Source organism: Mercenaria mercenaria, chromosome 4 (assembly GCF_021730395.1).
Source record: "Mercenaria mercenaria strain notata chromosome 4, MADL_Memer_1, whole genome shotgun sequence".
In the NCBI taxonomy this organism is placed as follows: Eukaryota; Metazoa; Mollusca; class Bivalvia; order Venerida; family Veneridae; genus Mercenaria; species Mercenaria mercenaria.
This window is the reverse complement of record NC_069364.1, coordinates 90,798,548-90,826,327: the sequence shown is the minus strand read 5'-3', so window position 1 is coordinate 90,826,327 and position 27,780 is coordinate 90,798,548. Positions and strand designations below refer to the sequence as shown.

Genomic DNA, 27,780 nt, shown 5'->3' with positions numbered 1-27,780 from the left:
AAATATCGTTAAATCCCGGAGTGTAAAATCGTAGATTTATAGTCGAGCCGATTCAGTTCTGATTTTTATCGTCAAAAATAGGGATTTTTTTGGTGTTCAGCTTTGAAAGAATTTTTCGAAACAAGCCATTTTGTTAACGTTTTTTTTTGCCAATGACATCAGATTGCACGTGCAGTCTCGCGGAAAGATCCGACCTTAATATTAAATAAATATAAAAGATCGCCCTTTTATTCATTCAAAATAGATAGTGAATGACAGGACGAAATTTTCATTAAGACAAAATGCGCATTTCATTTCTTCAAGGTAAAGCGAATCCACGAGTATAAACGACAGCTCTTGAACTGCCTCCACGTGATCATCATGTTTAACAGAATAAAGCATAACCCGGATGCCCCATTCACACCCCGGACTGTCATGCTAGGAGGAAAGGCAGCTCCCGGCTACCACATGGCCAAGAAAATCATTAAGCTGTTCAACAACCTTGCCCGTAAGATCAATAATGACATAGATGTCGGGGAGAGGCTCAAACTTGTTTTCCTCGAGAACTACAGAGTGACTCTGGCCGAGATCGTTATACCAGCTGCCGACCTCAGTGAACAAATTTCGACGGCGGGAACCGAGGCTTCAGGTATTGTGTAATTCTTTAAATAATTGTAAAAGTTAGGTGAACAACATAAAAAACATAAAAATACTTGTTATCATTTAAGGCAGTTTTAGCTTTTAAAAAATATGCTTGAAGTTATAGAATTGAGTAATTTGACGTTCTCAAATGCAGTTTGTTAAAAATTGATTTTCAATATTACTGATAGCAATAACTTTACTGTTGTTGTTAGCACTCGGTGTTGTTGTTATTATTATCATTCGTTGATTATTATTATTTCAAATATGGAATATATTCAGTTTTTTCCCCATGATATTGTTTTTATTTCCACCAAATGTAGCAATTGCTGCGGATCGTGTTAAAATAGAACATTTTAAGAAATACTTTTGTTAAACTGTATAAATATACGTAGGCACAGGCAACATGAAATTCAAGCTGAATGGAGCGTTGACGATAGGAACACTAGATGGCGCTAATGTCGAGATGGCAGAAGAAATGGGCAAGGAAAACATGTTCATCTTTGGTTTGAAGCTGCACGAGGTAGAGGAGCTACGCAGACAGGAGTACAACCCAGCTGATTACTATATGTGCAATGAGGAACTTAGAGAAGCCCTGGAACAACTCAAGAATGGTACATTCTGTCCTGAGAGTCCGGGATTGTTTGAAGATATCGCCAACGACCTCATGTATCACGATTAGTAAGTATGCGGCTTAATATGTTAATGTATCACCTTACTTCGATTTCATCTAGAATGTTTTTATGCCCCCGAAGTTGGGCATATTAAAATCGCACTGTCCGTCCGTCTGTGCGCCCGTCCGTCCGTTTGTGCGTCCGTGTAAATTCTTGTCCGGTCTGTAACTCTGCCACCCATAAAGGGATTTTCAAATAACTTGGCATAAATGTTCACCATAATGAGACGACGTGTCATGCGCAAGACCCAGACCCCTAGCTCCAAGGTCAAGGTCACACTTAGAGGTCAAATGTTAACAGGGTCTGTTTCGTGTCCGGTCCATAACTCTGCCATCCATGAAGGGATTTTGAAATAACTTGGCATAAATGTTTACCATAATGAGACGACGTGTCATACGCAGGACCAAGACCCTTAGCTCCAAGGTCAATGTCACATTTAGAAATCAAAAGTTAACAGGGTCTGTTTCGTGTCCGGTCCATAACTCTGCCATTGATGAAGGGGTTTTGAAATTACTTTGGCATAAATGTTCCCCACAATGAGACGACGTGTCATGGGCAAGATCCAGACCCCTAGCTCTAAGGTCAATTTCACACTTAGAAGTCAAAGGTGTTTCTTGTCTGGCCAAAAACCCTGCCATTTATAAAGGGATTTGAAAATAATTTGACACAAATGTTAACAATATTGGGAAGATGTGTCACGCTTATGACCCGGGTCTCTTGAGTCAAGGTAAAGGTCAAGAAATGATGTGTGTTTTTTTTTTGCGCAGACAAATGTAGCATTCTTGGGCATGCTACGGGGGCATATGTCACCAATAGTGACAGCTCTTGTTCTAGTACGTTTTAGTCTGAATAAAGTGGTTCATCGATGTGTGAACGTTTCGGCTAAACCAACAAATTTCTTAAATTAATAAATATTGGAATTATCATTTAAGACCTTGTTCGAAACTTTGCCGTCTAACCATTTGCTTTTATTTATGCTCTCCGTTCACTTAATGCATAAACGATTTGCACTAGAGGTATTTTTAAAACTTGGTTTTTTTCTATGCTAGTTGTCCAACCAAAATCATAGTTTTAAGCATAAACTTGTACATGTATATTTAAGAAACAAAACAAGAAATATTATCAATTTAAGATCGGCAGTGTCATATTTGTCAAAGATTAGCATTTACAATAACATGTTTAGCCGAAATTTATTGGATATGCAAGTTTGTAAAGTTATAATTACCGCCCCCCCCCCTTTTTCCCTGTTTTGGTTGCGTGACCAAATTAAATGCAGAATGGAAATAACTAAATTCCTATCAAAACATGCAGTTGAGATATATGATATGCTTCCATATGAAACGGAGTAAGTACAACATTTTATAAAAGTCAGTAAAACATACATTTCTAATAGGGATCTAACTCCATGTAAAGAGCCCCTTTTGTTCTTTAACTGTAACTCTAGATTGCGTATGAAAAGTTAAAAATATCAAAATGTCGTTTGAATTTGAATGAACGCCTTTAACTTGAATATTACAGTTCTAAAGTTTAAGGATAAGTTTCAGTTTTTAAATGTTGATGAATACGGGCCCAGATTGCCTTGTGACGTACTATAACATCTATTTATACAAACTCCAACACAGTATTACTTCCCCTTATCGACTGGGCTGATTTCAGCCGAGTAATATTTTTCATTATTTTAATTTTGTTGTACAAAGTTTTTATCTCAGTAGATAAATATTACATATTTTGCTTTGTAAAACGAGCAAAAATACTAAAAAAATAATGCAGTAATACTAAAATTACTTCTTTTTCTTGTGTTGTGACGCGCACCTGCTAAAAATGTAAACAGTGAAATTTTTTGACGGTATTTTGAGTACAGTAAGGGAATATGATAAATGGCATACTGCAAAATATAGACACATTAAATACTTTCATTATGTTCAATTTGCCTTTAGATTATTGCAGGCTTTTGATTTACCAGGCGTTGCTTCGCCATTTTAGGATCACATGATTGAACCATCATCACGTGATTTGGTTGTAGGCACGGATGATTGTTAGACTATATTCCTGCGCGGAGGTTGCTATTTATAACTAAGACATTCTGATTAAAACAAAAAAAAAATGTCTCTTATAGATCTATTATCCTCCTAAAAGTATGTACAGCACCATCAGAACAGCCATTGTTGCCATCTATTGGTGTCGATATGTAAAATAGGCCAAAAAGAATAATATGCTGTTGGAAAGAATACATGACTCTATTAATCTGTTGAATGTAAAAGTTCACTATCATGAAAAAAAGAAAATTAAATAGTTTAAGATCTATTTATGAAAAAAAAATAAATCAAACTGATAAGAAATAAATTTGTAGAATGTAGTTATGTTTTTTTTTTTATCATTTATAATCATTATATCCATTATTTTCTTAGGCTTCTTTGCCAAACAATTAAGAAATAAATTAATTCTTTTCGGAGTTCATGCGAAATGAACGACAGAATAGGATCGGCAAATCCACGAATCGCGCTATCGATTCATGTTTAATTTGTCATTCATTTCGTATGAACTCCAAAAAATAAAAATTAATTCATTTCTTATATTTACATTATATTTCCTTTGTAGTTGTAAACAAGGTTATATTTATTAATTGCATAAATTTTGTTGCATTTAACATTAAAAGCAGCTTCCCGGCCATTCTGTTCACTATACGGAACAACTGCGACGTCATCTAAGGAACATTCTCCCTGACTATACGCGGACGTCGTCAAAACAGCGTAATTATTCACGCAAAATGAACGTCATAATTTTCAATGGAAAAGAATAGGGCGAATGTAAATATATAAATCTAAAAAGCACTGGACACAAAGCCTGGATGCCGCTATCATGTTTGACGCTACGACGTAATAATCATGACGTAAAACAGTGCATGTGTAACTGTGAGAAACTTACCAGGTGGAATCAGTCTGTACTTTAATTGGGACAATAGCCAAATAATATTGTCTAGCAACACCAGCAACGTCTTTTCGTGCTGCCCGCGCCAAGGGAAATCACGCTTGCTGTGTTCCGGGTTCAGGCTATCGCCCCGTAGGCCGTACCAGACCGTACGCGAGCACTACACTCCCCCCGTCCTATTGAAAGGAGGTAGTCCCTTCACCATGGAAGTAGACCATGGTGTCTTAGAGCATGGAGGTATACCATGGTCCCTTAGACCATGGAAGTATACCATGGTCTCTTGCTCATAAATATGAGATGTTCCTGGGTTTAACCAGTACTAGTATTTTGTCACTTTAGCCACAATACCACCGCTACCGGCGACCATGGATCTCCGCATCCATAGTGCACCGGGATCAGCCCCTATGGCTTAAACAGACTCAGTTCATCTATAGATAGTCAATGTTATCATAAGAACTGTTCCTACTCCAAGAATGGTCAGCAGCCGAACACTTACCATAAAACAACCTTTAGTCAAACAGGCGGCTGACTCTTACCTCACACAGTTGCCTTTACCTGAGCTTTGCCTAACAGAGGGGGGCCTTGGTAACCTTACTGCTAGTCCAAGCAGAGCTCAAGTCTCCTCTGTGACAGGGCCTTGCGGTGTCTGCCCTATCCCAGTAAAACTGTGTGAGACCACGCTTTCCTCGTCTGGGGTCTCTTGGACGAGGCTTCATCGGACTAATCTGTTTCAGAGTCCGATGTCTCAAAGAGGAAAGGCTATGACGGAGTTCAATAGCTTCCTCCTTCAGACTTTTCAGCATACCAAGATGTATGCCATCTTGGCCTTAGTCACACCAACATAAAACACAATCTAACAGAAGAAATTGTTCCCTGTTTTACCGATTTGACTCAGCTACTGGACTGGCACGAAACAGATCGGACCATGCCGGATCTGTCCTTTATCATTACCAATCCAAAACAAACAGCAATTTCTCATCCAGTTTCAATACTTCATTCAGCTCCACCACTAAGAACCACCAACTACACAGTCCAATTTTATCCCTCAGAGCTCCTTGATCCGGTACCGAGATGGAATTCTGAAGGCTAGACCCAAGACCCTTTGTAGAGTCAGAGGCACCTGTCGCACCCTTAAGCACGGCAAGTCTTTTGTTTGTCCTTTCCGGGGATAGGACCTCAGACTGTGAACTTGGTTGTCCTACAGTAGGCACTGAAATGACTGTCCAGACGTGACTGTATTACCGATTACCGAGGCCCTAAACAGCCTCAGTCACAACCCTCCTTGTGGTCATCATGTTCATGTTTACAACAGCATGTTTAAACATATCTGCCACAAAGAAGCTTACTACCTCACAGTAGTCTAAATCCATACCAGCATCTGGTAGGCTACTTTTCTCAGAAGGGTCATCCCACATCTGAGACTACTATTGTAAGGATTGGCTTGCCACTCTTACCCTCGGTGTCATCTGTGGTTCCATCCTGATACCCGTAGACATTCGTACCCATGCCAATGTTGGTCTCAGGTTCCCCGGATGCTCTGTGATGTAAACTCCAGGTTATCCCTTTACCAACGGCACTGCGTCTTCTACATCAAGAAACCTGTAGACAGTCGTACCCATGCCCTTGTTGGTCCTAGGTCCCTCAAACGCTCTATGATGGAAGCTTCGGTGTCCCCTATGACCAACGGCACTGCGTCGTCTACAAGGTTAAAGGACCCCAACTTTTGTTGTCTTCTTAACAGTAATTACACCTGCCACAAGGTAACTGCTCCAGTCGTGTCCCAGCATGATACTCATTGCAATGCCTCCAACCGGCATTCAAGACATTGCCTTAGCTTTATCATGCTCACGACCTACCCAGTGCTGCAGCACAATATTCAACCGAGACAGCTCCTCCGGCCACCGTCTCACCAGTTAACCTTGAGGCTCTTGGAACCCCATGAACCACCTCAAACTTGAGTGGTCATTCCGTACAATACAGTTTACCAAATAAGAACATAACTCCCATAACTACCATATGCAATGACCTTCTCCTTGCCGACCTGGACCTATGGTACCCATGCACTGATCTATTTATTCCATGCATTGGTATAAAGCATGAACTCATCCATCCCCATCAGCAAGGCTAACCCAGGCGGTTGTATCAGAGCCTCTTATCAAAACTTCAAAAGCTCTGATCTACTCTCCCTCTCTCCCCGCCACACAAACCGAAGTTTGCCTGTCAAAGCATAAAACAGATTTTGCTTTTATAAAGCCTCTATGGTAGTTCATAGAGATACTCATAGGATCAAGCATAAACACATGATGGCCTGCATCCTTATCTAACAGGCCCTGACAGAAACGACTTATGACTTGATTAGTCACAAATGAATCTGGCAGGCCTCTGAACGCTCTTTTTGCAAGTGTCAAAAGCCGGTCTGCAAAATCATCTAACGACTCGCCCTCTTCCTGGCAAGCCTGTTGAAATTGCAATTGAGCCGCAGCTGGCAACTCGTGCTCACCAAACCGCGCTTCAAGCTTACTATGTAAACCCTGGTAAGAGTTCACCTCACCACTATCATGTATCAGTACATAATAGTCCATAGCTTTGCCAGTAAGACACCAGCACAAGCCCTCAAATTTCTCAGCATTTGACCATCCGCATGTCTCAGCATATCTGGAAAATTTTAAATCAAAAGCTTCCCAGCTGCCCTTACCATCAAATGCCAAATGCTTTTGCAAAGAACTTAATTTCTTTGCCAGCTGACTATAGTCGGCTTCCACTCCCCCATCTGATGATGGCCTACTTGCATTGGCATTACCATCATCATCAAAAGAAGTGCTACCTTTACTAAGGTTGAAATTCAGTTTCGTTTCTGGTAACGATACCCTCTTCCTGCCCGATGCTGGTGTCCAAGGAATTCAGCTGGAGTTTCAAAAATGGCCTGTGCATACCCGAAGATACAGCATGCATTCTGGGTCTAGGGGTGATCAAGTCCCAGGCCTAGCTTGAGTATTTCCGGTCTTAACATGTGACCAAGTACAGGGCTCTTTTTTAGCCTCAGGCTCCTTATCACTGTCCTGAAGTGGCCATAGTTTATTCTGGGTAAAATCAATTCGACCCAGCTCAGACTCTGTAAAATTTCTTACGACACAGCACGGACAAGACTTCCGGGGTTATGTTTCCCCGTTGCCTCACGCACTAACAAAATTGCAACTGGCAATTTTGTATTAATTCCAGATATCATTCTCAATTGCTCAAGGGTAGCAAAATTAATTGAAACCACTTGTGCACTAATACCAGATGTAACTGACTTACCTTCTGGACTCTTTTGTTGTGACATCTTTGATAAAAATCAAAATAACAACAACAAAATCAGAAATAAATTGAATTATTTCAATTCCAGATTGACCCAAAAAATTTCTTTTAAGGATCCTTAAACTTCAACCAAGGTATACTACAATGCCAACTATAGGGATTTCCGATGGTATAAGTCCCAACAAACTGTCTGGAAATATCGAATAATTTTTCAATTTTTCAACCTATTACACTTAAATAAGTGTTTTAGACCTAGAACGTAATCGACTAAATTCATTTACGCCTCACCTGGTCCCTTTTCCAACACAAGTCACAACCGTTTCTAGACTGGCAAGTTGGCCAAGCCTAAAAATAGAAGTTCGGTAGCGATTTATTGGTCGGCGAAATATGGGCTCTAAATGAACCGCTGCCACCAATATTGTAACTGTGGGAAACTTACCAGGTGGAATCAGTCTGTACTTTATGCTAATTGGGACAATAGCCAAATAATATTGTCTAGCAACACCAGCAACGTCTTTTCGTGCTGCCCGCGCCAAGGGAAATCACTCTTGCTGTGTTCCGGGTTCAGGCTATCGCCCCGTAGGCCGTACCAGACCGTACGCGAGCACTACATGCATAACACACAGTTTCAGTCTCGTTTGATATGGAAATGAATCGGGTTGTCTTAGATTTTTCAGTTTTTAACACTTTTGTTGTGTTTTATGCAAGAATACCCATAACACACGTTTGTTTTGTTAAACGTAAGGATTCATAAGGATACTTGCCCTACATTCTGCAAATGTTGATACACGAAATTGAACATTGAAAGACATGATAAATATAAATAATAAAAATGTGCTTTTTTTCACTTTGTAAGTTCAAACTATCCGATACATATAAACGCTTGACTTCTGATTTTCATTTCGGGTTTAGCATACATGTATGTAAAATATATTTGAAGATTGCTCAGGAATCATATACATCTGCGTTTAGATGATTACAGTGATATTTTCTCTTTCCAAACTATCGTTATTTTTCGGTAAGTTATTTTAAAGCATGGTGTTAATTTTGTTTTATTTACGATATTAGCATATTATATGGTATATTGATTTACTTTGTTTGGATCTCTTGTTTATTGATTTGCACTAAAGGACATAGTTTGCTGTGAATAAAATTGTTATTGTTTTGAATCTTTAGGAAGGGTTTAGGACATAAAAAGCATGTGTCGAAAAAAACATTTATAGCTCCACTTTTTGAATTTTTTGAAGCTTTTGTAATCACACTTTCGTCGGCGTAGGCGTCACAAAAGATCAGGTTAAAGAAACTGCTAGACCAAATGCTTTCAAACGTCAAATATGTCTTTGGCATTATGAAACGACCTTTCAGGACAAGTTACATACTTTTAGCTTTTGTTTTGTCAAATTTATGCACCTTTTCAGCTATGAATTTCAGGGTTTTTTTCCTGTCCGTTCTAATGGCAAGTTAGATAACTCTAACATACATTTTAGCAAAATTAAGCCCCCTTTTCGGCTTGCAATTTTTACTGTTTACCTTGTTCTCGGTGCTTCCGAGGGATCTACTTTTCAGATTTTATTAACAATTTTGCTAAACCTTTTGTATGTAAGCTAGAACTAAGGTTGAAGAGTTTCAAATAGTCGAGCGCGCTGTCTTTGGATAGCTCTTGTTATATTTTTTTCGTACAACCTGTTAAATTGCCGATGACGCAAATTCGTTAACTTGCTAATTTGTTTGAACAGAAAGGCAATAACAAAAATACCATACAGGTTAACCAGGTTTAGTAACCTGCACTTAGATCAAACTCCTTGAACTATATAACTAAAAAAATGACTTCAATTTTTTTAAAAATATCAAGTACGTTGTTAGCTTGGAAATCAATTATATATGTGATAAAAATGTACGGTTCGAATTAATCCCAGTAGCGGTTGACATATTTCTTTTTTTTAGATTTATCGAATAGTAGAGCTTTCATAATCACCCTTTAATAGGCATCGTCGTCCGCGTCACAAAAGTTCTGTTTTAAGTTTTGCATGTAAGCAGGTTTCTCAGAAACTACTAGGCTAAATGCTTTCAAACTTCTCAAATGCCTTTGGCATTATAAGTTTACCCCCCAGGACAAGTATTAGCATAACTGTAGCTTTTATTTGGTCAAAATCATGCCCCCTTTTAACTTAGAATTTCAGTTTTGCATGTAAGCAGATTTCTGAGAAACTTTGGTCCAAATGCTTCCAAACTTCACACATGTCTTCGTAATCATGAGATGACCTCCCAGGACAAGTTACATAACTCTCTTTTTAACTAATTTCAGGTTAAAGTTTTGCATGCACGCAAGTTTCTCAAAAATTGCATAGTCAAATACTTGCAAACTTTACACATGTCTTCAGCATCATGAGTTGACAATTTACATAAAGTTACATTTTTGCAAATGTTTTCCCCCTTCTCAACTTAGAAACTTTCGTCAAAGTTTTTGTATGTAAGCTAGTTAATTATTAACATAGTAATAAGAGTTCCGTGTATGAGTGCTTTCACCACCTGGCACGGCACGCTAAAGAATCAGGGAGGGAAATATCTGGAATGGGAGGTCTGAGGTCATATGGTACCTTTCCAGCTTTGATGATGGAGGACGACCCCATGTTCCTCTCCGTGCATTATTTCATCACGAACGGGCACCTGGGTAGAACAACCGACCTTCCATTAGCCAGCTGAATGGCTTCCTCACATAAAAAATTCAACGTCCCAAGTGAGGTTTGAAACCACACTGGTGAGGGGCACGTTATTGAAAGTCAGCGACCTTAACCACTCGATCATGGAGGCCCCCTTGGTATATTTGAAGGAAATTAATACACACACAGAAACAACATATAAACATCTTTTAAACATAATTTAAGGTAGAATGCGCCAACGTTTAAGTTTTATGGTGCCGTTTTAACATTTTGTCTAATATAAAAATTCAATGTATGTCCGATTCAACTCTTTATTTAAATACTAGACATAATTAACTGTAACCTTGATCAGAAGTGGAGGACGAACGACTTTAGACTAAATTTCCTATATTAATCTTCAAGGAGATGTATTAAAACATTATTCTGCTATATATAATTTCTAAAATAAAACTCGTGTTTTATATATTAGATACAGTATTTAACATATTATTGACCTGAGTTTTATTTTCTACTTAAAAAGACAACAACAAAAAATAATTTCCTTTAATTTGAGTCTTTAAAAGTCTCTGTCTTTAATTAATGTTACCCTTTTACAATCAGGAAATAGTAAATCCATAACAAATCAAATTCTAGGTCTTGTATTGGCATAAATGTATAGGTTATAGATCATTTATTGACTTTCTAATGCAATTAAGTTTGCCGAAACGGAGCGCAGCGTAGTGAAGGCAAAACCTAATGCATTAGAATGTCAATAAGTGTATCTATAACCGACTTATAGTTATAACGCCCCTTTTCATCAATCAGCGACATCTCCGTCTCAAGTAAACTAAACCAAACAGGGAACCCTTCTTTGAAATTACCTTAAATCAGTAGAAAGATATATTTTTTTTTAATTCGCAGATTTGTACATAGTGACTTTTTACAATATCTTATTAAAAATCTGTTTCAGTTTTATTTTGTAAAGGTGACTTTGAAAAAAAAGTTTAAGATTTGAATTTGAATTTCCCTGGGAGGTGTGGCCAACATTGTTTGTACACAAAATCATGTGGATGTAATTATAAATACATAGTAGACAACTCACTTATCGAGTAGTTTGTAGAACAAAATATTACAAAAATATAGTATGCAGGTTTAACTCATAATAATCTAACAGTTATAACTTAAAAATAAAACAAGACAAAGTAATAGTTAACCTTTGCTCAACATTTATATATAATAAGCGCACTCTGGTTTATTTTTAGACCAGTAGAGGTAATTGACCTCCGGTTTATGAACATAGGAAAATTTGGATATATATAAATAGCAACAATTAGTGCACTTTCCGGTCAATGCTGTATTAAAATCGTGGAGATAATACAAAGAGTGAAAGGTGCAGAAAGGTAAAACTTGAACTATGAAAGTACAGTTTGCATTAAAAAGAAGAAAAAACACAATTTGATATTTATATACATGGTCCATTCATTATATAGACACACTATTTCTTGTATGCAGTCCATGTTTTGGCAATTGCTCCGCCTCCTTGAATGTGGGAAATCTATAGTAGGCGGAACTTAATTTTTTACTACTTCATGATTAAGTGGACCAATTTCTTCAGTTATGAAAAAATATAAAAATAAGTTGGTTACTTTTTTGAAAATCCCTCGCTTGTCATTGGATAAAAACGATGTTTGAACTATAAGTTCTAATCAAAAGTTGACATCTAACCGTTCATTTCGAAAGCAATACGTCAGTAGCAGATTCTACTAACGTGAGTGATCCTTTGCGTTCAGCAACGTTCTGTTTGACCAAGTATATTTAACCGATATTTTAATAAGTACAGCCCCATTCCTTGTCTTTCATTTAACATATAAATAGCGTGACAAACGCTTTTGAGATTTTTCTACATATCTTACTGGCAAATGCGAACTTTCTACTTTCGCAGATTAAATGTCGGCGAGGTTTTGCGCGAAGAGGCGAATCGAGCCTGTGAAGTATCGTCTTACCGTTATCACTGTTATACACTGAAATGTGACTGAAGTGTGACTTTAGTATAGTGCACGTAGTCTTAGGAGTTTGTATTAAAGCCATAGTAGCCAATGATGACTGTTTTTTGTTGAGTGTATATGACCCTAACTTTTTCTTTGTTGCTCAGAAACATTTAGGAGAAACCAAGTTGACAATACTTTCCATATTTATTTAATTATTATCATATCAGATTTATATAGCGCTGTTTTCATGACAAACACGTTCAACGGCGCTTTACATACAAAGGCAGCCACACAGGACGCCAATTCACCCTCTACCAGTACACACGAAGAACGGTCTGACCAGAAGGACAGAGTAAGAGAAAGCCCAAAGAACACAGAGAGAGAAATCTTTACGATACAGACATATGCAGCTAACTTAGCCTAGCTCTTTGCGAATAGACTGTCTGGTTCTTTAACGTTCGTGGTGTGTAGGACCAACACACGCAAAGCCGTCTTTCCAGGGAAGAACCAGTGCTGGCCTCTGGCTAGGTAGGAGACACTCAAGAGTATCTCAGAAATTTTGTGTATCAGGACCTTTATTCGAACCCAGGACCTCTGTATTGACAGTCAAGCGTTTTACCACTAGACCACCGGGCCACCTTTTTGCATAGTTGAATGACATTAAACAGATTTGGTTTTCGAGATATAAAAAGGTTTTATCCAAATATCCAAATTGAAATTCAAGACAAAATGATTTTATTAACAGAAAATTATAACGATTACAGTTAATCCAAGTCAACAGAGAACATAAGGAAAATAAGACAATTTACCATTTGATAAATATTTTCATTGTCATAAAAGGTTATACGGAAACTAACTTCATCACACGAACAAATTTTCTTTCAAATACGAAAAAATTGCCTTTTTAGTAAGAAATATTTAAGTATATCATTGTACGCATTTACCTATAAAACTAGGGAAATATCATCTCTATAACATATAAGAAACCGATAAGACCTGCCCTACGGTACATACATGTACTTCTGTAGAAACTCTGATTGGATAACTCTGAAGTTCCACTGCGCTTGCGTATCAATGCAATATTTTTATATAAAAGCGAAACATTTTCAAGACAATACTTTAATTACATTTGAGAGAGGAAATAGGAATCAATGTCAATAGGATACTAATCATGGATTCAAATTACCAAACATATAAGGTAAGATAAAAGATATTGCTTAGGATTGTTGTATTTGTTTTTTTCACAAATGTAAATGATTAATGGATGCACCATATCTGCTCTGTTTGACTATTTTATCGTTTTAGACAGGTCTACGCAAATGTTTGCTTTTAATAATATATATCTTACACAAACATTTAAACTAAAATGAATATCATACTTTGATGTATTTATTTATATTTATGTCATTTTATCTTTTTTTTTCAGATGGCTGACGGCATGAAAAGGGGTATTTCCATGATTGTCTTAATTCACCTGTGTTTGAACGCCGAAACTGTTTTTGCAGTGCCTTCAAGTATCAAACAACGGTCATTACTTAGTAACAAACGTAGCTCTGAAAAAGAAAGATCTATGACCCCGAAGTCTTCACAAACCCTACTGTTATCAAAGTTGAACAATTTGCATAAAAACGTTGGAGAGTCTACAAGTTTTGAATCATTATCATCAGAAATCAACGTTCAAGATGATGCAACTCTCCTTCCAAAAATACGTATACGTCAAGAAAAACGAAAAATGCAAAGAAAAAGGAAGAAAGATAGAAATGGAACAAAACAAAGAAAAAACAAAAAATCACGTAGGAACGTAAAAAGACACCGAGGTTTGGGACTGAAACAAAAATCATGTCCAACTCGTACCAGTTACGTCTCCAAAAGAACAGCTGAAGACATTTTCGGTGACACTGTTAATGTTTATCCAGTGATACACGTAGGAAAACTGGCACTTGATCAAATGTTTTATGAGTCTTTCTGTGATGTTGATAAGTGCTCATGTGCTGGTGTTGACAGTAGAAAGTTCAAATCTTCCTGTGAAACAACTCACACTTATACATATGCAAGAGTTGTAAAAAGCGGCGAAATTGGTTGGGGCTACATCAAGGTCAGGTCAGGATGTAGTTGTGTTGTTCGAGCAAAAGGGAAGAAAAGGTTGTCTACAATTACAGATCTTTTGTCATGAACTAATCGTCTGTAATATATGATATATATCTATCAAACTGTAAATATGTCACACGAAAAACTCTGAATAACATCTAGCATTTATTAGCCTTTTGTCATTGACTTACTAGAATTTTGTTATTTATGATAATATTGTTTAGATATTTAATGTCATGTGATAACTATAAAGTCCTTATATTTTCTACTTTTATACGAATAGATATTGTAATTGAAATATTTCGTAAAATATATTTACAGTTTTTACAGTGTTGTATAATGAACAGTGCTTGTGTGAAACAGGTTTTGTTGCTGTACACTATTTATTAAGCATGTATACTGGATGTAAAACTGAAATAAAATACATGTAAATAATTGCTTTTGCATTCACTTTTGTCAAATTTGAACATAATCACGAAGTAGAGGATATTGGATATCGAAATATATTTCCCTCTATATATTTCCCAATAGGTCGTCATATGCAGTATTTTCACGAGTGGCATAGTGTAAATTATGCTGTTCACGAGTTTATTTTATGATTTTCAATAGTTTTAACCAAATTTTATATATTTTACCCGCGCAACGTCACGTGCATTGCGTCATGATGAAACAATGTCGTGCTTTGAAACAGTGAAAATATAAATTTTATTTCACTGATATCTTTCATTATTTCACACATTATATCTAAAAGCATAAACTACAATAGACATAAGCTACCGCTTTAAACATAAATAACCAATACAGTTAAAGTCTGTATTACGTACCCAAAGAATCGTCGTTTTACTTTATATAATTCTTGCGACCGTAACTATAAGTTACTTTAGTCTGTAAGTTTATCCCACTAACATTCACGACAGCTGGATGGTCTCAGACTCTGTTTTTTAGCCCATCCATACTACACATCACATCAATAATTAAGTCGGGTAGTCTGTATGTTTTAAAAATCCATAAAATGATCAGTAAGTCTCTTAAATCTGCATGTTTACTAATAAAATGATCAAGGCAGTATGTGCATCGCTTCACAGTAAGTAATATGCTTTCATTTGTATGTTTATATCCAAAGTGTTCCCGACAATAGGAAGGCATGTATGTTTACCAATACAGCAATTACGACAGTATGAAAGTCACTTTGGTTTGTATGTTTACATTCCAACATCAAATAACCGCAGTAGAAACGTTCGTATGCTTGTGGAGGGTTAAATAAGGACAACAGTTATTTCGGCTGTATGTTTTCCCATTAAGAAGAACACAGAGACAGACCTATTTACCGATATATGAAAAAAAAATTACATTGAAGTCAAGCGTATTACTTACTATTAAGTTTTAGTACCCAGCTACTGTGAATATGCTCTCACAAGCGTAAAATGACGCTAGAATACAACAGTAAACCGGGGTTTTACTTACCTTGTTGACAAAAATTAATTGTGACTGGGAACCGAAACCCAAGCTTTCGTAGGAACTATGTTCAACAATCGTTAATTATTCTTCAGAAGAAAATTTGAAGAAACGCAAGCGGCAAAGTTGATATCCTATTTTTGAAATGTTTCAGTAAATCAAAGTCATTTTTATCTGCTAAATCTCTGATTTTCAGAACGGAATTTTTAAGCGAGACAAAACTAATTATTGATTAATAAACATGTCTTATGCATACATATAAAAAAAAACGTTTGAAAGGCCTTGAAGCCGAATATTCGCATTTGAGTACGTACGTATTATTCTGATACACTTTAGGTTCTCTGTTACTCTACTAATAGGCAAATTAGAGAGAAAAACACATATGAACTTGACAAGTAGAAACATTTTTGCGTACCCCTTGACAACTAATAAAGTTCAAAAATCGTAGGTAAAGTCTGTTTTTACAATAGTTCATTTTTTCTTGGAGTGGCGGCTTGCTTAAGAGAGTCCCTGACTTCTCGTATAGCCTTCCTTGTCATGTATTTATAAGATGTATTAATTATAGGCAGAGTTTGATGCAGTACAAACATAAAAACTGTCACAAACCATGTGGGAACCTGTGTAAAAAAAAATCAATAATTACGGGAGTTATTTAAGTATAGAGTTCGATACTCTATGGCTTTTGAAAAAAAAAACACATAACATGTTATGAAAGTCCATAACTGACGCAGGTGACTTTATCTAACAAAGAGCTCTAGAAATAGACAAAATGTTTAACAGAAGTGGAAAAACTGTATATAAAAGTTTTTGATAAATGACTGGCTGGACAACTGTACATCTTTTACAGGTCAGCTCCCTATTGTTTAATGGTCATTCAATATATGCAGGTAATGTGGACGACAAATAATATGCCTGTGTGTTTCCTAACAAACATGCATGTATTATTATATGTGTTCCTTTTATCTTTAATATTTTAGATATAAGAGAAAATATTAATCTAGATTACATACGATACATTTTAGTTTTAACGAGATGGCTTCTGACATTTTTACCCATCCCTTCTCTAATGAGTCTGTTGCAATGACTTTTGCAATATCATTAAAGTAATAATAAAAATAAAACATGTAGAGCTAACTGTATAATGTATCTCACAAAATTAAACACAGCATGGAGTGTTTGTTGTTCTGGAAAGATGTCAAAGTAAAACAGAAGAACCATTACATAGCTCTTATAGGTATCATATTGCCTCATTGCAAGTAAACAAATACATACATGAGACCGGTTCAAGGTAAACATTTTTAATTTACCTGAATTATCAGGGTGAAAGTTTACGTAATCTTAGAAGCGCTAAAACTTCTGATATCAAATGGAAATGGTAAGTTAGTGGAAGTGTATACGGAAAGTAAATGAAATCTTTATATCATGATTTACGTAAGGTGTTTTCTCCCTTTAGGTCTGAAGATGAATGTATTTGATAAAAGAAATTAAACAAATTGCTAGGATATGCGTTTTATTAATAAACTCAACCAATGACCTATTAAAGAACTGATAATTTTCGTTGAGAACTGACACAAAATATGCCAGGTATTATGTTTGGTACTTACTTGACAATCAAATCTTAACAAGCAATATTAGGTGATGTTTTCGTTTCATAATCTGCAGTACGCACACATAATGCCCGATCCAAATGTCAAGTCTAAACACATAGACATAATGCTTCATGATGATCTATATTGTTCCTCCTTTTCATTCGCTTTCACTTATATCAATGTCTTCTTCACGATGTAAGTCTGTACTTCCATATTGTTATTGAAGATTCTTCCCAACGGCTTTGTCTTCAGTCTCCATTGCAATTGTGTTATATTTAAATATATTTGGCAGGTATTATGATGCAGAAATTATTTTATTTGGTACCAGGAGCCCACCTCCCCACCTCCCTACCCACCTCACAAATGGTTTAATTGGTTTCACAAAGTCGGTCTAATGGAACAAGCCGATAGGAGCTAAATCCTATCACGCAAGTATGTCAACTAATGATAGTGAGCCAGACTGTTCATTCGTTGCTTTTGGTAAAGTGTATGGTAAGTTGCATGAAGTTAAGGTATAGCTGCCTATGGGTTTTGTGGAGCTAATGTCTATACCGTAGCTGTTTTTCAGTAACATTTATCGTAACTCCAATGCCACCGAGTCTAAAAAGCGGGTAAGAGGCAGCAGCTCGGCAACGCCGTCATCGGCAAACCGAAAAATCAAACACGGTAGAAACGAAGAGTAAAGCTTACCATGATTAAGATCATATAGCACTTTTGCTAATAGTTTTTTTGTGTGCATGTATCACATATGTTTACTGTATGTAAATGGCATCCTGGATAAAAGAAAAAAGGAGAGGGGTTTGGTGGGTGGGTGGGGGGGGGGGGGGGGGGGGCGAGGGGTGGTGGAGGTTTTGGAAAAGCAAAATAATATAGAGTATCCAGTTAATATGCTTCTGAATATTTTTGCGATATAAGTCTTTCAGAAAATAAACTTCGAAAACTTTGAATTGAAGCTGAAATACATACCTTGAAAACGCAAATTACTAAATACTACGAAAAGCAAACAGTAGCCGCAAAAATTCGTTTAAAAATTCCACACAAGAAAATGAAAAACCAAGGTACTACTTGTTCAGTTTAGGTAGAAAATTCGATCAATTCAATTCAAATTTATTCAGATCATAAAAAAATTATATACAACTTATACAGTAACTAGAATGTGTCTGTAGGACACAGGGTGTGCCCCCACTGGTACATTTGTCACAAATAAGGGGAAATCATTCAAATGTTTGCAGTCTTAATGGGGTATAGCCTAAAAAAATTATGAAATGGATTCATTATTCTATACCATATACTTTTTGAGCTATTACATCACAAACAAAAAATCCAATATTTTGGCTATTTCAAGAGCCATAACTCTGTAATAAACACTAAAATTCTCAAGAAGAATGCCAAGTGTGCAAGGTCACATTATGATAAAGACTCAAGCAAGGTTTCATGAATTTACATTAAATACTTTTTGAGTGAAGCACATAAGGTGGAAATGGGCATTTTTTGACTATTTCAGGGGTCATAACTCTAAAATTGGGGACGGACTCAGATGTAAAATAGGAGATGCACAAGTTCATATCATGATAAAGACTCATGCAAGGTTTCATCAATTTATATCAAATACTTTTTGAGCTAGGCGTGTCACAAGGTGAAAATGTGCATTTTTGACTATTTCAGGGGCCATAACTCTAGAAATAGGGGCGAACCCAGATGAAAATTAGGAGGTACACAAGTTCATATCATGATTAAGACTCATGCAAGGTTTCATGAATCTATATCAAATACTTTTTGAGCTAGGCGTGTCACAAGGTGAAAATTTGCATTTTTGACTATTTCAGGGGCCATAACTCTAAAAATAGGGGACTGACCCAGATGAAAAATAGAAGGTGCGCAAGTACATATCATGATTAAGACTCATGCAAGGTTTCATGAATCTATGTCAAATACTTTTTGAGCTAGGCATGTCACAAGGTGAAAATGTGCATTTTTGACTATTTCAGGGGCCATAACTCTAAAATTAGGAGGCGGAGCCAGACGAAAAATGGAAGGTGCGCAAGTTCATATCATGATAAAGACTCATGCAAGGTTTCATTAATTTATATCAAATACTTTTTGAGCTAGGCGTGTCACGAACTTCGGACGGACGCACGGACGGAAGGACGGACGGACGGACGGACGGACGCACGGACAAGAGCAAATCTATATGCCCCCACCAATCATGGGGGGTGGGGGGGGGGGGCTAAAAAATACATGTTTACAATGACCAATATAAATTAAAATGCTTTGATTAGATTTTTATAAGAATCTTAAAATAGATATGCTAATTAATACATGAAAGATTAGGTCAAGTATATTTTATAATTTATGACACAGAATAAAGATATGATCTTAACACCTGGTATGACCCATCAATTTGAAAGTAAAACTAATCACTTATTTCCAATGGGGTCCCAAATGTCACTACAAGAATTTCACAGGAATATGCAAATTAACTGAATGTGTTTATTTCACTCTCCGCATTAGAAGATGGCCTACTTGCAGAATAGTTTAAACAATTTTGACACTTAATTAACCACGAATTTCACTCGCTTTCAAAACTGATTTGCTACTGCAGCATACGCGACTTTTGTGAATATTATAAAATGAACTATGACATGTGTTTCGACATTTTCAGGAGAAAAAAAACAAAACAAAACTAGACAAATTTTATTTCGGGAATATTAATTTTATATATACTGGAAATAATATATTCTATGCTTCGTTTAAGCGGTTTGTAAGTACATTAAGTATTTGTGGAGTAATAAGCGCAATTGTTTTTGCACTAACAGTTCTTTTTTTCAAATATGAGTTTGTGCAATAACCTTGTATATTGAGAAATGATGTTTTTGCAAATGGATTTATACATTGCAAATATAGCATAGGCTTATACAAAATATCTGCTCAATTGATTTGCCTATTAAACAGTGTCAAATGTAGCAAAAGAAAACGGTCACTGTGTCTGAATTACCTTTACTAGTTATTATGGAAGCATAGAGTAATCATTATGCGAGATGTCTGGTTTTAATTTATATTCCTTGCGTTCAGAACTAGGCAGTGAATAATTTATTGTTCTTTTATGAAAGTTTACACTGTTAATTCAGTATCTTGTTTTCCTCAAAGTGTGGCACTTCATCTGTCGTTTGACCTGTTGGAAAAAGACTAATAATAGTCATGAAGCTCGCTTGGAAAAATTCCTTTTTTTGCACGTGGTTAAGAAGTAAAGTTGAAATCTCGAACTTGCTTATCTCTAAATATTTCCAAAGTCCCGTCCCGAAAACACGTGCGCTAAATATCACTTTAAGTCAAATTCGGTTATTTGAAGTGAAATGCTTGATCTGTGCGAGATATCAAAAATGCTTGATCCCTTGCGAGATATCAAGTTTCAATTTGTATTTCTCGTTCTTGCAATTTATGAGAAGCTTGCTCCTATACAGCTCTGTGAGTGGGTCTCTGACTGATAGTGGACTTGCTCATACAGCTCTGGGAGTGGGTCTCTGACTGATAGTGGACTTGCTGATACATCTCTGGGAGTCGGTCTCTGACTGATAGTGGACTTGCTGATACAGCTCTGGGAGTCGTTCTCTGACTGATAGTGGACTTGGTCATGCAACTCTGGGAGCCGGTCTCTGACTGATAGTTGACGCTCATACAGCTCTAGGAGTCGGTCTGTTACTGATAGTTGACTTTTATGGGTTGTATCCTCCCTAACTTCCTATCATCGATATCATGTAATAAGTAACAAGCCGGGGAATCGTTTTTTGTAAACCTTGTCCATATCATTTTTGTCCAGTTTACTTTCACTAAAATGTCCGATTTTGTCCGACTTTGTGACCTTTGATTAAAGTTGTCCCAAACAAATAAAGTTTCCATGTGTTACTGGTCTGGCTATGGCTACCACAGTATCCCACTGACTTGGACTTGGAATATTTAATCTAATTTGAGATCTCTTTTGGCAAACTCGATTGTAAGTAAGAATGTAAGCAAGTAAGTAAAGAGAAGTTAAGTGAAGTGGAAGGGGAAGGAGAAGGAGAAGGAGAAGGGCAAGGGCAAGGGCAATGGCAAAGCAAGCAAGTAAATAAGTAAGTAAGTAACGACTTTATTTAACGAGGCTACAAATTGGGTGTCCCCATCTACCATGTCGGTCTCATTGTATCGTGCATGCTGTCGCACTCATATGTGACTGGATTTATGGAATTTGTGATTTATTTGTTTAATATTCTGGATTGTGTTAACCTCACACAGAATACTTGATGCCATAATATGATTTCTGCTTTGTCCTGTACATGAATCCGAATATAATACCACAGTTTCAACTGATTGTGGTAGAAATTGTAGGTAAAAGTATATACTCGTCTGACCACTCAAAGCATGAACCCCTGCCGTTTCCCAAACTGTAGACTGATAGATTACAGAAACACAACTTCCTCATACAGTAGATTACATTGACTAAACTACAAGGAGTGAACGATTGCAGATCAAAGGTACATGTGGGTAGCTTACTGCCTTGCTTAGCTAGGTTTTTGTCTTTTTCGCTTACTGTAATTGTTGGTTCGAAATGTAAACACATGAATTTTCCAACCATTTGAGTATACATTATTAATATAAATCCTTTTATATGATTATTTGTTATTCTAAAAGAAATTTTGTCGCCGAATACTTAGAAACTTAATTCTTTTAATGAATGATGAAATAATCAACAAAACGAGATAATTAAAGAAATATCTAAACTTAATCTCGTCTAACTTCTTAGTAAAATTGACAATACCTATAACATTGGCTGAAAAGTTAAGAAAATAAAATTGTTAGAACTTGATCTGGAAAAAAATATAATACATAATATTGAAACTGAGACTCATATTTATAACTGTCTCCTTGCTAAATGAATATATTTTCGAAGACGAATAGTCGCTAAAATGATTTTAATTATTTGAATTTACGGGATTCTAGTCACACCTGCCAAAAATATGTGGCTATTCTCAAACCTTAATGACTGAAGAAGACCATTATTTCTTGTACATGTGGGCTCCCAGTTACAACCACTGCATATCCATAGGCTATCACATATCACATATGACGAGTCGAAGTTACCCGACTTTTATAAGTTGCAACCAAAAACATCGCAAACAAATAGAATGAGTATTTCAATATGGGTCTTTCCGAGATAAACTGCTACAACAGTAGACAAAGGTGATAATATTTTTAAGCATATAATAATGGCTTATACGTTGAGGCTGCCATTAATTTTACCTTTTCAACTATTTGAAGTTTATCGGCCTGTTAGCTCAAAATTTTGAAAATTCCTCTTGGTACACAAATGTTATGGATGCTAGTTTGACATCACGAGAACCATTATTATGAAAGTTTAATTTGAAAATACTAATTCGTGCCAACATTAAACATGTAAATTCTAACATAGAAACATACATAAACATAAAAATTTATATTACCTAGTAATTAAGAATCTAAAATACTTTGTTTAAATTTCGTTATGGATGTTATTGTACAAGAAGGTTTTTGAAAACGTTTTCATTTCGACACACTTGTTCATACTATCTACTAACATTTATATAGAGAATTACATTATTAACTTGTTAACAGTTAATATTTTTGTAGTTTTTAAGTTTTATGCATTATTTCTTTGACTGATCTGATCATGGATGTTAGCATTGACAATGTGACACCATAGGGTCAATCGGTAACGTCGAAATACTGTTCTTCATTTATACTGCATTTGCTTTACAGGCGAATATTCTAGAATATATAAGATAACTAGTTAATACATGTCACATACCCATGTCTTGAATTGCATAACTATGCTGCATCTCTTTCTTTTAATCACGGATGTTAACATTGACAATAATGTCGGTTAGTAACATTCATTACTGTTTTTTATGAATATTGCAATTAATTTAACATGTCAGATTCTAAGACTTTGTCAAACTTTTTTTCATACAAAAGATGGGAAAACTGAAAACTAAAACAGATCTTAAAACTAACAATTTTTTTATTATGTCGATTTTTGTGCAACAAATATGTCAAATGATAATGCCCGTTAGAAAAATCTGTATATTCCGTGAACTAAAAACAGTCAATGTTGTTACGAAACCTTTTACCTGAGCACTTTTTTTTGGCCTAATTTGGTATAAAATCACCTGCTTAAGGAAATAGGAAATACACTAAGTAAAGCAAACAGAGCTCTACAAATGTAAATGCTGCGTTCACAAGAAACAACAAGTGTTCATAACCTATCTCACGCTGGGTCACGTAGGCCCTCGGTTAAATAAAAAAAAAAGAAAACAGAAACATTTCACAGACATAAATGTACTACATATAATTTTTATAACATGTAAACAAAATGATCGCAAACATGTAGCAATGATTATCTCAATTTACCCAATAACACTTGCCACAATCCCTTTTACCTGATCAATTTTCTCAGTTTGACGCTGTATACAATTACAACGACTATACTCACCTGCTTATGAAAAAATATAACAAAAATACCATTTAATGCAATCAAAGCTCTAGGAATGGAACAAATGAGCTTATATATTAGTTAAAAGAAAAAAGTCATTAGAAACATTCTGGGATTACGTATATAACCTTTCCGCACTTGTAACGTAATTAAACGTATTAGCGTCTGATGACCCTTTCTTGCTTCCGTAGAATCAACATTTATTACACGAAATTCATTTTGAAAATATTTCTGCAATGTCTAGGTCTGCAGCTCGCAAATACGGAAATATCTTACATCCGAGGCATATACTGACACTTTCAGACAACACCAAAAAGGACTTTATGAGCGATTTGACGAAGTTCCAAAAATCTCTATGTACCCTTGCTCCGTTACGGACCTCTGTAGGATTTGTGACCCCTCCGCGTTACCCCTTACTTTCGACCAATCCAAAGGCGACTTTCGTTTTCAAGTTAAGCATGTCGTCTTTCATTTTCTTTACTTCCTGAAATAGCTGAAGGTCGAGTGACGTCATTTTCTGTGTTGTCAAAAACATGCATGTGCCTGGCGAGATTGCATAAAAATGTGCCCGCTGGACTAAAGAGAGATAGATTTCACAACATTGTCAGCATCTCCATACTACTATTGCAGAATGTAAATCTATATTGTCAAACTGTTGATGTTTGAGATTCAGCGGCATGCGTTATTCCAGGCTCTTTAGCTACAGCAATGTTGCGAAATAGTTGTCGAAAGTAGTTCTGAATTTAGTTCCAAATAAACAAAATAGTAAGAAAAGGATAGAATTTTGAAATACTGGAATAACTCGGCCAATACTTGTGAACAATAAGTACCTAGCAAATTCACGAGGATTTTTTAGAAATAGAACTTTTAGTTCTGGTACTTGATGACGCATGGTTTTGGCATTGCCGTACGCCTACAAAGAACTGTAACATTGCAAATACATACAATATCACTTGGAGATAGATATGACAAGAGGCTCATTAACACTAAAACGCACACAAGGCTTCGAGTGTGTTTGTAAAGTACAGAGTTAGATTTTTTCTACGTTAGCCTATATTACGAGGAGTGTTCGAAAAGTATTGTGTATTGTGGTCTGAAACCTTGAAAACTGATGGAAACGTGCATGTTGTCATTTTATACACTCAAAATATTCCCCGTGGTGAGAAATGCATAATTTTAGTCTACATATCCATTTACGGAAAGCGTCACGGTAGGCTGATTTTGGTACACTACGGAGGTACTGATGGACAGCAGAATCGAGAGCTGGTCGCGATCTATATCTACGACCAGAAAGGAAGTTTCACAGTTTTGGAAACAGAAAGAAGTCGCACGGCCCCAGGCATGGGGAATAAGGTTGATATGGTGTCACAGTAACTCTCTCCGACTTCAGAAACTGTGCTATTGTACTAGAGGTGTGCGCTGGAGCATTGTCATGAAACAGTCGAACATGTTTGAAACCTGTGACTCGGCGACGTTTCTTGTAGTACTTCTTTATTTTTTTCAAGACAACGCCACGTTAGTACCTACCAGTCTCACTTCTACCCTTTTTACTGGGATCGGTACTGCTATACCTTCACTGGAGAAGAATATGGCATACAAAACTTTCTTTGCACTCAAAGTGCGTTTTGAAATTATCGGCCTTTGGCCATGTTTGGCGGCCCATGTTTTGTTCCAACCTTTCTGACAGGTTCAAAACACCCAGGTTCCATCACCTGTAACAACATTTGCAAAACCCCTTTTTGTCGTATTTTGGGAACATTTTAGCAATCTTTTGGCAGTTTCAACTTTTTTGGTCGTCAGTCAAAATAGCAGAAATCTTTCTACCTTTCAAGATTTTCTTTAAAATAAAATGAACTGTTGATAGTGAAATGCCAACAATGCGTGCAATATCGCGTACAGTATATCGAGCATCAATTATTTTGAAGAATTTCTGTGAGTTTCAAAACATTTTGGTTATACGTTGCTGTCTTTGGCCGACCTGAATTTCGGGCATTTTCAACAGACTCTACACCACAATAAAATTTCTTTTTCCACCTGCGAACCGTCTCATAAGACACCTTACTAGATCCATAAACACGGGTTATTTCAGCAAAAAGCCCTTTCAAAGAACAACTGTGTTTACTGCGAACTTTTATATATGACCGAACTTCTACAGTATTTGTTCTTCGTTTTCCAACCATTTTTGCTATAATAGTGGTCTGTCCAAAATGAAATAGCGACAACTCGGTAAAAACGGTTATTGAATGGATATAGTGGGCGCAACTTGACCCCGATGGTTGACCTATGTATTATAATACATAATGAGGCACAACCTATTATTGAAAAGGTGTGTACGTAAAACGCTGTATACAAACTCATTACATATAAATATATACAGCCACCCTAAGCACCCCTTATTTCTACAATGAAATAATCGATATGAATAATCAGCCAAAGGTCAACCATCGCGGTCAAGTTGCGACTACTATACATGTATGTACCATTGTGTAGATATTATATAGAAGTAATTAGCTGTATAAACATCGACGTGTAATTCCTCGTGGAAATGGCGTCACCACAATACTTTTCGAACACTCCTCGTTTATACATGGCACATACATTTTTGAACCTAGGGCAATAATTTGAACAATTACGGTAGACATTACAAATCTGATATTACACATCAAATATCAAGGCTCTAAGCTTATAGTAAAACATATCAAACACAGGAGCGTGGCTATGTTTTGACCTTAGTGCAATAATTTGGACAAGTATGGAAGAGAGTCAAACCCTTATATCACATGCCAAATATCAAAGCTCAGGAGAAAAGGATTTTTAAAGTCTGATAGCTGAAAATCTATTTCTTAACAAAAAGAACAATATGTTTACTGAACCGAAACTATTTCAACAACTTTGAAAGAAGGCTACCCAGAAATCATTTGTGTATTTTTTTTATCAAAATCCATTCAGTGGTTTTGGAGAAGATGCTGTTTAAAGAAATTGTTGATGAAAACTGACCACGCCCTCTGGCGGCCATGTTTCTTGACGAATCAGAAAAAAATCGAATGTTATTTGTAGTAGGTCACCCAAGAACAATTTGTGTGAAATTATTTTAAGATCTGGCTAACAGTTTTATACAAGAAACTTTTCTAAATTTCTACTATATACATGAAGGGAAAAGTGACCACGCCCCTGGCGACTTTTTTTGACGAATCAGAATAATTTGAACAATCTTGGTAGAGGGTAACACAAGAACCATTTGTATAAAATTATTCTAAAATTGGGCCAGCAGATCCACACAAGAAAATATACATATAGGGAAAAGCGACCACGTCCTCTAGCGGCCATGTTTTTTAACGAATCGGAATATTTGAACAATCTTGGTAGAGGGTCACAGAAGGACCTTTTGTGTAAAATTATTCTAAAATCGGGCCAGCAGTTTCACACAAGATGACTTTTAAAGTTTCCACTATATACATATAATGAAAAGTGACCACGCCCTCTGGCGGCCATGTTTTTTGACGAATCGGTATAACTTGAACAATTTTGGTAGAAGGTGACATAAGAACTATTTGTGTGAAATTTAAAATCGGACATCGGTTTGGAAGGAGTTGTAGTTTGAAGATTTTCTATTTTAGCTCTGGCGGCCCCTATGTGCAACCAAGCGGAACCGTGGGACAAATTTAGACTATCAAAGGAATATCCATGCCAAATGTCATCAAAATCCATTCAGTGGTTTTTGGAGATGTCTTTTAAACACAATTGTTGACGACGGGCGGAAAAACGCAAGCACGCACGCATTCACGCACGCACGACGGATGACGGACACCGCGTGATCACAATAGCTCACCATGTGCATTGCTCAGGGGAGCTAATAGACTCAATATGGACCCAGATGCTGGACATAAATTTTGGAACGATACAAACCCCTGACAGGCGCTGCATCATTTCTATGATATATGGTACCGTTATAGAAAAACAAAAGAATTAAAGAAATCAAACTGTTCTCTTTGTGTTTCATAT

The 27,780-nt window shown here is 36.3% G+C and overlaps 2 protein-coding genes across 2 annotated transcripts; both read left to right on the top strand.

The window, feature by feature from the left end:
- Window positions 1-304: 304 nt before the first annotated feature.
- Window positions 305-13,694, top strand: LOC123552419 (glycogen phosphorylase, brain form-like). The gene is made up of 3 exons (XM_045342077.2): window positions 305-628; window positions 1,014-1,299; window positions 13,571-13,694. Coding segments are annotated over exons 1-3 (555 nt in total). The 5' UTR covers window positions 305-360; the 3' UTR covers window positions 13,572-13,694.
- On the top strand, window positions 13,571-14,317 carry LOC128545870 (venom nerve growth factor 1-like). The gene has a single exon (XM_053542328.1). The coding sequence runs from the start codon at window positions 13,571-13,573 to the stop codon at window positions 14,315-14,317; it is 747 nt and encodes a 248-aa protein (XP_053398303.1).
- The last annotated feature ends 13,463 nt before the right edge of the window (window positions 14,318-27,780 follow it).

Coding starts and splice junctions, on each gene's coding strand:
- LOC123552419 (XM_045342077.2), top strand. CDS start 361: ATGTTTAACAGAATAAAGCATAACCCGGATGCCCCATTCACACCCCGG. Junction 629..1,013: donor GGCGGGAACCGAGGCTTCAG/GTATTGTGTAAT, acceptor AAATATACGTAG/GCACAGGCAACATGAAATTC.
- LOC128545870 (XM_053542328.1), top strand. CDS start 13,571: ATGGCTGACGGCATGAAAAGGGGTATTTCCATGATTGTCTTAATTCAC.